The following is a 12,183-nucleotide window of genomic DNA, read 5'->3' as shown; positions in this document are numbered from 1 at the left end:
TTTATGCTTCAAATATTGCTATATTTTTGTTTGTTTGTTTTCTTCAGGCTAGCAGATTGGGTATTAGCCAGTATTTTTCATTAATTTCTTAATGTCTGTGTATATATTTAAGTCCAAGAAAAAGTAAGTGAACTAATGCAGAGCATCCTCTAGCTCAAGTCAAATAGATTCAAGTTGTTTTCAAAACTTACTCATGATATCTAATCTGACTTCTTAAATAAATAGAAATAGTAGCAATATAATCATCAGTATGCAGGGATGAGTGAGAGAGATGAAGTCTCAAATAAGGAATAAAATACTGTATTTGTACGCAGTAGCTTCACAACATAACTGAATCCTATTTTTTTTTCCTATTTTTTTCCTCTCTTAGATGATGAAGCATGCCTGGGACAATTATAGGCAATATGGATGGGGACATAATGAGCTCAAACCAATTGCCAGGAAAGGACATTCCACCAACATATTTGGTAGGCTATATTTTCATTTTATATTTTTTTGTTCATGCTATTCTCCTTGAACGTCTATCCAAGTGTTATAGTAAATTATGTTTTAGTATAAATGAGGATCACAGAATTGTCAGTTACTTCACTGGTGGTTTAGTGAGTAACTTCACTAAACTATATTTTTGGGAGTAACCTGTTCTTATTGTTGCAAAAGCAAAGTTGTGTCTATGCACACTGTTGATTTGTGTATGTGTATATATACATATATATATATAAGGTAGTGTGGTGATGACATTTTGGGTTACAATGAATGTACATTTGTCTTAAAAATAAAACTCTCACCTCTTCTTGTCTAAATTTTTATGTTTAATTCTTGGAGGATGATACAAGAAAGTATATGCAAGATGCTGAAAAGCTGCTTGTAACAAGATGAATTTTTAAGTAGCTTAAAAAAAAAAGTATAGATAAGAGTGATGTTGTTACCTGATGTGTGACTTGTGGATCCTGATTATGTAGACCTGAATGAAAGAAAGAAAAGTTGAAAAATATAGAAATTGGAGGGTAGGGGAAAGGTTTGAAGAAATTGGAAGGATGAAGTGAGAATATTTGAGCAATGGAGTGTGAATGTGTTACAAATGGCATTTTGAACAGTATGAAACATGAAGAAGGTAAAGATCAAAAAAATTGAATAGTATGCGTTGCATATATGTGATCAGAATAGATAACTAGATGGACCTTTCTTCCTTAAAATCTCAGCAATCTGCAGCAGTACTGCTTTTTTTTTGGTATATATGCCTTAAGACAGAATAAGTGGAATTGCGATTGGAAAATTGCAAGTATTTTATTGGTGCTCATACCAGGAAAGAAATCTATTTTTTGTCTCCAATTTTGTAAGACTGACAGTATAAAAGAAGTAGTTGTGACTGTTGAGGACTGAGCCCTGGAGGCTCTCTAGGTTCATTCTCTGGTGTAACAAAACACATAACATTGGAGTTAGTGATTAAGGTTTGTATTGGGTTTACGTGGCAAGGTTTTGGTAGCGGGGGGCTGCAGGGGTGGCCTCTGTGAGAAGAGTCCAGAAGCTGCCTCGTTAGATAAGGGTCAGTTCCAGCCAGCTCCAAAATTCAACCACCGCTGGCCAGAGCTGAGCCAATGAGTGACATTGAACGTGCCTCTATGACAGCAGATTCGAGAAAGGGAAAAAAACTGCTGTGCAACAGCAGCTGGGAGAGCAAGAAGTGAGCACCAGCCCTGCAGACCCCAAGGTCAGTGCAGAAGGAGGGCAGGAGGTGCTCCAGGTGCTGGAGCAGCAGTTCCCCTGCAGCCTGTGGAGAGGCCCCTGGTGGAGCAGGCTGTCCCCCTGCAGCCCATGGGTCCCACATGGAGCAGATCTCCACGCTGCAGCCCGTGGAGGAGCCCCCGGTGGAGCAGGTGGATGTGGCCTGGAGGAGGCTGCGGCCCATGGAGAGCCCCCACAGAAACAGACTCTGGGTCAGAACTGCAGCATGTGGAGAGGAGCCCATAGTGAAGCAGGGGGTCTGGTAGGAACTGCCACCTGTGGTATAGAACACTGTTGGAGCCTGTGGAAAGCCCATGCAAGATCAGCTGAGGAAGAATGGTATCCCATGGGAGGGACCCCACACTGGAGCAGGGACACAGAGTGACCATGAAGGAGTGGCAGAGATGAGGTTTTAGGGTCTGACTGCAGCCCCCATTTGCTGTTCCCCTGCACTGCTCAGGCAGAGGAGGTACAGGAGGGTGTGCGAGTGTGTGTGGGGGTGTGTTTTTAATTTGCTTTTGGTTTTTCACTGCTCTAGCTTCTTAGTAATGGGCAATAAACTATATTACTCTCTCATATGCTGAAGTCTGTTTTGCCTGCGAAAGTAACTGGTGAGTGATCTCCCTGTCCTTATCTCAACTCTTGAGCCCTTTTCCTTTGTATTTTCTCCCCCTTTTCCTTTGAGGAGAGGGAGTGAGAGAGATGTGTGGTGGAGTTCCTTCAACCATCAGTGTGAAACCACCACAAGGTTAAGCCGGGACCAGTCCAGAATACAAAACACCTAAGATGACTGATCAATGAAGTTCATGCATTTATTTTGAAATGCACAAAAAGGAGCTCTTCTAAGACTGTAGGGTGGTGGTTTTTTTTCTTTTTTTTTTCTTTTTTTTTTTTTTCTCTTGAGAGCTTCACACTGTGTTCATCTATTCTGTGGTATTTAAAAGACGTTTAGATGTAGCCATTAGTGATATGGTTTAGTGGAGGACTTGTTAGTGTTAGGGCAGAGGTTGGACTAGATGATCTTGGAGGTCTCTTCCAACCTAGACGATTCTGTGATTCTGTGATCTGAGAAAGGTACAAATTTTATCATTTAACCATTTTTTACAACAACAGAAAGTGTGATTATGCAGTGTATACCTTAAGTATTTTAGTATTTATTATGTTTGCTTTAAATCAAGATTTTTATTGGCTTTTATTATAATGTAATTGGCTAATGACATTGTGTGAGGTTGGTTCTCATTATAATTGGTATTTACTTTATTTATCCTGCTTTAAACCTCATATTTGTTTCTTGTGGATGATAGAAATACAGATTAGGAAAACCTTCCAGAGGAAACTTATTCCAACCAATGAGTCAAATTACTTGTTTCAAAAGCTTTTTAATATTTAAATAGGATTTTTAGATTTTTTGGGGGTCTGTCCCTGCTATTATTCCCCATAATTTTATCTTGAAACCATTCTTATATCTTACCAAATTAATAAGCTATATTATAACATTATTTATATTCAAGCTGCTTTTTGTCAAATTTACATGTATAGTGAACTTCAACCTTAAAAAAACATATACTGGAAGGTGAAGGGTGAACAAGGCACTCCACTTTTTTCCCCTGCTCTCAGCAATGGAGTGCGATCTTCTAAAAAGAGAAAATTTCTGAAATACTTTTAAACAAACAAACAAAAAACAACAACAAAAAAAACCCACAAATTTATAGTGCATGGAAGTCTTTTTAAATTAATAGGAGAGTAACTTCAGTTTGTATACCAGCCATCAGCAAGGACTATTCGCTTTTACTGCAAACAAATGACTTGGAGTCTGGCATTGATTGCTTTTGTTCATGCACTGGAACGTGTTTTGTTACACTTCAGTATGGTGTGAAAGGTGCTATTTGTTTTACTTCTCTATATTCCTTTATAAAGAAGATGATTGGGTCAGATGGAGCTATCTGGGGGGGAAGGTGAACAATTTAGCATGCTCAGGAGAAAAAAGCATCTGGAATGGATGGTGGGTTTGAAGAGTGAAATAGAAGAGTCTAAAAATTCAGTCAGCGTTGAGCATAGTGCAAGGAGGTAATGTGAGACTGCAGGGAAGAGCAGAGAGCAACAGGCTTCTGCTGTGACAAAGACATTTCTTAGGTTTTCAGAGTACTTTGCGGTACGCTTAGGCAATTTCTCATTGCTATTTGAAAATTGGCAATACTTTGAATTTCTATCAGAAAAAAAAAATCTCTTTGGAGGCATCCCATGATGTAATTTGCTTTTTACCTAGTTGTCTGTCATCTCTAAATCATGGCCTCTCTGTATATTTTATCCAGCTGATGAAGTTATTATGAAAATTTTCAGTGTTCACTTGTATGATCGTGTAATCTTTGCTGTTGAATTAACGTGAAATTCTGTTGATTAATTTGCTATAAATGATCTTATTTCAGCATGTGAAATGAGTTTTTTTCCTTATATGGCAAGCATTTTTAAAGTGTCTGATGCAATATTTTAGAATTATTTGGAATTACTGTTTTACTCTAGTTTTTTTCATTTCACCTCTGCTTGCTTCTTCTATATCTCCTAATGAGGATGGAGGACCTTCTACTTTATTCACCTTTGGAATGCTTATTCTTTGTAGTTTTAACGTTGTTGTCTGAAAGAAATTGTAGACTTCTCCCACATTCAGGTCTGTGATTCTCTTGTTCCTGCTAACTCTCCCAGCCAATTCTCTAAGCTCTGGTCCTTTTGAAATCCAGATGCTATTTTGTGCCATTTAATTTTTAGCCAAATCATGTTATGATTGCTCTGTTAAAGGCTACTTCAATGGAAAACTTTTCTGTAATATCCTCAGGATATATCAAATCTAAAATAGCACCAGATATTGTTGACTTGGTGGGTGGTTGATGGAGAAGGGAAAAAAAAATGGTTGCTCTTCTATCAAGGACTATCCAGGCTGTATTGTTACTGCTAGTACGTTACCAATCTCTATCACCAATGACGACACCATTCCCAGTGGTATTTGCCTTTATAGAAGCATTACAGAACTCTTTTTGAAATCTGATTCTATTTTTAATAAAAAGCTCAGCAAAAGCTGCTTTTATTGTTAATCCCAAAGATTATTAGACCCAAACTATTTTCTGCCATTACTGGAGCCTGCTGTACTTCCATCTCAATTCATAGGATGTCTAAGCAAGGAGGTGGTACCCCTGGTTAACACAGCATCCTTTTGCATTGAATCTTGCAAATGAGGTAAATGTGATTCAATATAAAAGGTAAATAAGGCCTCAGTCTTCCCTGTTGGACTCCTTTTTCCCTCTGAGATAGTGTGTATTGATACCTATGCCATGATGAACTTCAGTGTTCCCAGCATCACATGGTCTAGCAGGGTTCAGGATTGAGTGAGAAAAGGGGAGATGAGGTGGCCTTCACTGCTGTAATAAATCTTAATTCTAAGTCATTAAAAAAATAAATAAGAGGAGGTGATAAACTTCAAAGCAATATTCCCAGTGCCTCACTGAAGCATGCCTGCAAGAACATTTGTGGGCTGCCCCAATTAGTAGTTTGACTCTTGAAACAAAGCCTCCTGAGGTTACATTAGGTGACCTGCAACTAGAATCTCTTGACAGTATTTTTGAGGTGTCTGACCCTTATGACTGTAAACTATAAAGTAGAGTCTGCTGAAAGTGTTGCCTATCAAACTGTGTAGTCAGTCAGCCAAAATCTTGAATAGTGCCTTTTCAGCAGCGGAGTCAAAGCATTAGTAGTATGGTGCTGCTTTTGAAAAGTGTAACTGGCAATTGGTGGGCTTTTAAAGATATTTACGGGTAGATAACATGATATGAACCTTTGTAGGTTCTGTATTGGTGAAACAGATTATCTGCTTATTTGTGAAAGCTGCCTGCTTTTAAAAATCATAATTTGTCATTTATTTCTGCCCTAGCAGAGAGAAGGTATAACTTTTCAGTTAACTTTGATTTGCAGGTCTGCTGATGGTTTTTGCAGCTGACCTTAAAAAAAAAAAATAATAATTTTGGGCAGCTTAAGCTGCTGAAATAATCTCACAGTCTCATGGTGTTATTGTAGAGGTGGGGTTGCATGTTATCTGGGTCAAGTTCTCATTAGAACACAAAGGATGTTAAAAAAAAAAAGACTGAAAGAGTGGTGGGAAATGATGCATGTAGATAATGAGCAAGTACGACAAACCCTAAGCTTACTTTGGAAGGTTTTCAGGGTTTAGCCAAAACCACATCAGTTGCTAGTATTTTCAGATTGTCTTGCTGAAGTGTAATCTTGTCTGGGTTCATTCTTAGGGATCACAATAACTTTTTAAAGGTGATTTGACCCTGCACTTGTTTGGTGACCCTTAGGTGAACATTTTTTGGAAACACTGTTAAAATTACTCAGGCCAGATATGATTCAGGGATTTAAATTGTGTATTTGTGGCACCTTTTGTTCAATATCTCATGAAATAATTACTGTTGCACAAGCTTTGAAGTCCCTTTGTTAGGATTTAAATTGAGCTGTTTATACTAACGGATTTGTATCAGTCTTCAATCTTTATTTAAAAAAAAAAACAGTTTGAGAACCTGAGCAACTGAATGAGAATCTGAATGAACCTGAATGGGAAGGAAAAGAAAAGAGAAAAGAAAAGAAAAGAAAAAAGAAAAGAAAAGAAAAGAAAAGAAAAGAAAAGAAAAGAAAAGAAAAGAAAAGAAAAGAAAAGAAGAGAAGAGAAGAGAAGAGAAGAGAAGAGAAGAGAAGAGAAGAGAAAAGAGAAAAGAGAAAAGAGAAAAGAAAGAAGAGAAAAGATAAAAGAAAAGAGAAAAGAGAAAAAAAGAAAAGAGAAAAAAGAGAAAAAAAAGAAAAAAAAGAAAAGAAAAAAGAGCATAATCTTTAGCAACTCAGAACACTGGCATCAGCATAAATAGAAATCACTGTTTGTCATCTGACCTGATGCTTTTTGAAATGAGAGCTCTGAAATCAATTTGTGGGTTTGGAGTAATCTTATCTAAGAATAAAGTGAAGATGTGCGGTTTGTCATGTTATTATAAAGTATTTGATAAAGTAGTGATATAAACTCTTGCAAAATTATAATCATCTCCATACTACTAGAAGTGCATTTCTAAACTTTGCACTTGGACAATTTCTGTCTAGAGATGAGCTGTATTATATGAAGATGATCTGATAATGTACACACACATAGATAGATACGTCTAAATATATTTTCAAGGGTGTCAGTAGATCTTTCAGTAGGGACAACTATGTGGAATTTTTAATTAGTAGACACCTGCATACAGACAGGCCTGTTCCCATGCACAAACATTTGATAAAACTATTACTTCATATTCTGTCATGCTAGAACTGTCCCATGCCTCTATTGTGCTTTCATGCTTCTCCTGTTCTGTTATCTCACATGCTATGCAAATGGTCAATTTAATCTGCAGCATCTGCCAGCTGTGTTTTGGGATGTTGATTCTAGGAGGAAGAGAAAATTGTGTATGAATTTACATTGCGTTTGCGTTTGCATTGTTGCCTGTGTTTTACCTAGTAAAGCCTTAAGGCTGCAATGCAGTGCCATCTCTCTCTCCTAATATATGACCAAATACAATGTTCTCTCTTTTATAAGGGTTTTTTGTCTGGCATATTGAGTGACATATAATGTGCTGCTGGTTCATATGTTTGGAAAAAAATGAAACTTTGATGCGTAATGTGGGTTAACAAGCAAGATACATCACTGCAAACAACTTGAGGATTCAGTAGGGACAGTTAGTAAGCTGAACTTATTTTTTTTCTTTAACTTGCCAGTTGATTACTTGGTTTCTACCCACTTGTTGCATGCATCCTGTTGCCTGGCTCACTGCAGAGCCCATCTCAGCCTTTTACTACCAGCACCAGTGATAAGCCCATGAGACCCAGGAGAACATCGCTTGAGCCAGCTGCCTGCTACCAAAGAGAGTTTGCTCTGCCTGCCTGGCAGAGCCCATGGCCAACTACTGCTGCAGCAGCGTGGGAAGCTCTCTGCTCAGATCTCTTTGTTGCTAAGCAATGGAGAACTGTCAGTGCATTTCTCTATGGTGCTGGAGAGCAGGAGTAGCAATGCTACCAAGACCCATGGAGAAAATGCATTTGTCAGACTGCAAAGACGTGGGGTGGTTGCAAGAATAAGCTGAGTCAAGCAAAGGAGTTTATTGTCCCAGTATTTCTGGCAAGTACAATATAGCTTAGGAGAATAATGCTATTTCTATGTGCAATCTGTGATCTAGAAAATAAGAGGTGGAATACTTCTCGGTAGTGCTACAAGATTTTAAAGATTTTTTTTGTACTATTCTGGAAAAATATTCATTAGTTTATTAGACATTTTTGTCTTCTTCCATTGTATTGGTTATTGGGCTCCTTGAACTGCTCTGACACTATTGTCTGCTGTTGTCTGATTATTTGTCATTAACTTTTCAAGTTCACATAACTGAACATGAGGTTTTGCGGGCCTTCCATTTTGCTGTATTTTTGGCTGTCAAATAACCAACAAATATGTAAAAATAAGGGAGACAAAATACTTTTTGACTAGGAGGAAACTAGATGATATACCCAAAGGCATGTATCACACAAAGGGATGGCCATTTGGGAATATGGTTAAAAACTGGTGGTGCCTTTTCATTGTAAAAATCGTAAGGTAGAGATAGACAGTAGGAACAACTTCTTCTGTATGTCCTTTTTCTGTGTATGTCTTCAGCCTCTGCTTCCATGTGGAGGATAAATAAAAGCAATAAAGAAATGACGTACATATATAAACAAATAGGTTCTTGGCTTCTTATTGTTTTGATGAAAAATACTTGGTGAATAGTAGTTTTATCTTGACTTTATAGCAGCAAATGAAAGGGGAAAGAAACTGCTCACACTAGCTAGTGAAGAGAGCTAATTGCATGATGCAAATTTCAGCCTGATCTCTGTATTTCAGAAAAAATACAATCAGACTGAAAATCTATTTGATTTTAAAGTAAATGAAACTGGCCTTCAGACAGCCATGTGTAGCAATGATCTCTGCAAAATCGGTAGTGGATGGCTACACTGAGTCAGTGTTGAACATCATATGCACCGTGAATGTATATTTTGTTTGCTCAGTAACACAAATTTTGGAAAAACAAAATTTTAAGAAAGTACATAATTGTCATGAATTACTGGCCTAATCTGGAATCAGAACAGTGCTCTGATAATGCGGGAAAAGTTTCCTCAGGTTGGATGAAAGGTCAAACATGATAATTACTCTTCCACCAAAAATTGAAAACAGTAGGTGCTTAGGACAAAATGTAAGAATTTGAAAAGCATGTGGTAACTGGCTATTTCTCAGAGTACTGTCCGGGCTTACAGAATTTTGTGTGGTGTTACTATTTCTGGACTCAGAGGCAACAAGTTTTACTTAATAACCTTTAGTTTATTTTTCCATTATTTTGTCTGATCTGTTTTTGAGTTTATACAAACTTAAGAGCACCCACAATATGTCATTACAAGTGGTTCCACAGTTTGGTTCCGCATTTTGGACTTCTGAACTTTTTTTGGTTTTGAACTGTCTGCACACTGTATTAGGTGACAAATTTTGGTATTGAAGCAGAACCTGAAGAAAACATCCATAATTAATCAGTTCCTTGCCTTTCATGAGTTTGTAGAACCGTACATAGCCTCAGTTGTGTGTCTGTCTTATATGGAGAGTATTGGTCTAAGCCATTTCTCATACAGGTGCTTTTACTCCCTATACGTTGCTGTCTCTTTTCTCTGTATGTTTTCAAATTTTCCCGTTGAGAGGAAGATGAGCAACTTTTTGTTCTGATTGTTCACTGTTCCTTTTTTTAATTGTAATTTGCATTTTTCAGACAGCTTATGGAGTCTAGAATATCAATATAGGGTGGCTTCTTTGCAGTAGCATTCCTTTCAGTATCCTCATCCAGTGTGTACAGCATTTCCAACTTATAGAATCAGAGGATAGTTCAGGTTGGAAGGGACCTTAAAGATCATCAGTTCTACCTCCCCTGCCATGGGCAGGGATGCCACCCACTAGATCAAATGATTTATTAATATGTGGAATAGCATATATCCAAGCATTCATCTCTGTATGACCTCACTGCTGATTTCCCCTCATAGTAATTGTTTATTTGTACTTTCCTATCTTTTAAATCATTATCAATTTTTGAGAGAATAATTTTCTCTTATCCTGTAACAGTTTTTTCTTAAGAGCCTTTGTTAACAGTTGTTCTCACGTATCTTCCATATCTATTCTCTATCCATATGTTGGTTGAGTTCTTAGACTAACGTTGATGCTAACATATAACTTCCCTCTACAATAATTCTTGACTCTTCCTCCAGTCCTCTTCCTCCTCTTCCAGTTCATCTAATTTAAATGTCTGCTGATGCTGCTAATTGGGCAAGTAGTATTTTGTAAACATTACTTTGCTCCACTGCAATAGAGGTGGTGTTTTGTTCAGAATATGGCTCTAATTTCTCTAAAACTTGCAAATGAGTGCAAGAAGGATGCAATTTGTCTGTTCATTCGCTCTTAATTGCTTACAGTGCTGGTGCCATAAAAACAGCTGTAGTTGGCTAAGAACATTTTTTGAACATTACTACTGTTTTGTCAAATTGTCGTGTGTGCCTATGCATATGAGGATATTTCACCATAAGAAGCTGTTGTCTTCTGTTCTTCCTTTTAATACTACAGTATTCCCATGGAATGCTTCTCGCCCCATGTGTATTAACTCATGTACTTCCTATTTAGATTCAGTCATCTCAATAGCTTTTTTTTTTCACGTTTCTGAACTGATGGTGCTAAATGCTATGTTGTTATTAAGAAGATTGAAAACTCTGCCTTTAAAAAAACAATATAATTAAATGCAAACGCAAAGTGAGATTAGACAAGCACATCTTATTTCTGTAACCTGCTTTATAGAAGAGTGAGGTTCACATCTACATCAAATAGTAAGGAAGAAATTAAATCATTAGAATTCAAGGTTCAAGATCATATGGAGAATTTTTATGATCTCTAGTACCATCATCTCCAGCTTTTCTCATATAAACCAGATGATTTGCTCTGAGGAACAAAAAAATATGTTTCCCATTGGGAATCTTTGGGCTTCCATTTGTTTTGATTTGATAATTATTTAGATTGCAGGACTGCTATTCTTGAGTTTTAACTAGTTTCCTATCATTTGAAATTATGAACAGAGCATGCAATACGGAAAAGAAATTAAGGCTGTGTATTTTGGATGGTGTTTCAATATTAAGTAAACAGGCGTGACAACTAAATAAGGATTAGTATACTTGAACTTTAAATACGTAAGGACAGCAGCGTGAGCATGCATACAGGATTGGAGGCAGATGCAAGTATGCTTTGCTGTCATCTGAAGCCTGCTCTGAGGCAGCTGTAATTCAGAAGCTGCTCAACTATGTGAGTGCAGCATTGTGACTGTGCCTCATATACTTTGTCTTCAATCAGAGATTATTCATTCAAGGTTTGCACCATTCTGTTGAAGTTACATGGCTATCCAACTGAAATTAGTTCTCCTTCAGTTTAGAGAGAGTTTATGAGGTGGTTTGGACCAAAGTGTGTAGAAGTGGCCCATATTTTTATTTATCTGAAGATGGAAAAGTTTATGCGACATCATAACTTAGAGGAGTGGTTTTTGTGATGCTTTTCCTACTGCATAGCTGGTAAAGAAAGAAGGTTTTTTTACAATTATCTGTAAGAACTTGTATCTTTACCATCTTGAAAGGTCAGTACTTTGCTTGCTTTGTACCTAAGGTACAGGAACGCAGGACACACAACCATTCCTGAGTCCAGATAATACCGTGCTCTCTTATTTACTGTCAGATATTAGTCTTACCTTGTTTGCTGCTGGTTTTAACTGTCCGCTGCCTGCATTTAGATTCTGCAACCTTCTGAGCCATTGTTCGCAGATACTCTTCCCTTTAGAATTTCATTTCCTGATTTCTCAAAATAAAGCTGCTCCAGATGTGTATTTTTATTTAATTTTGTTTCATATGTGTAGTTCATTGCCATCACCTTCACTTTTTGTCTGTCATTCTGCCTCTTTGACACACTTCCATCCTCTCATGTTCCTCCTTTGTACTCAATTTAATGCCATCTCCTCTCCCTTGTTGCTTTCTTACTCCATAGCTCATTCACATCTTTTCCTTCTCACACTGAAGCCTTTTGGTTATCACTAGGTTTCATCTTTACACTAACTAACTTAGATAGTAGTTCCAGTGTTAGTCTTAATTATAGTCTACACACAATCCATTCATTCCTCCGTCTACATTAATTCAGTTTTGTGTTTATGCCTAAAAAATACAAATTAAAAAAATGCAAAGATGATAGAGAAACTTGATGATAGAGAAAATCAAAACAGTCTGATACTTATATGCCAACCCCTATTAAAGTTAGTTCTGTGCATATTCAGGCTTTGTACTAGAGGGACTGCATTTAGCACTTGTATG

At 37.3% G+C, this 12,183-nt stretch overlaps 1 protein-coding gene across 2 annotated transcripts in view; it reads left to right on the top strand.

Moving 5' to 3' along the window:
* Positions 1-12,183, top strand: part of MAN1A2 (mannosidase alpha class 1A member 2) — a 141,776-nt gene that overhangs the window by 50,217 nt on the left and 79,376 nt on the right. For both annotated transcript variants that reach the window (XM_080551393.1, XM_080551394.1), the window contains exon 3: positions 371-467. In XM_080551393.1, the coding sequence (XP_080407519.1) occupies positions 371-467 (97 nt within the window). The remainder of the gene's footprint in view (positions 1-370; positions 468-12,183) is intronic.

Source organism: Anser brachyrhynchus (assembly GCF_964034855.1).
Source record: "Anser brachyrhynchus genome assembly, chromosome: 1".
NCBI lineage: Eukaryota > Metazoa > Chordata > Aves > Anseriformes > Anatidae > Anser > Anser brachyrhynchus.
The sequence above is the reverse complement of the archived record's forward strand: the minus strand, read 5'-3'. Positions and strand labels throughout refer to the sequence as shown.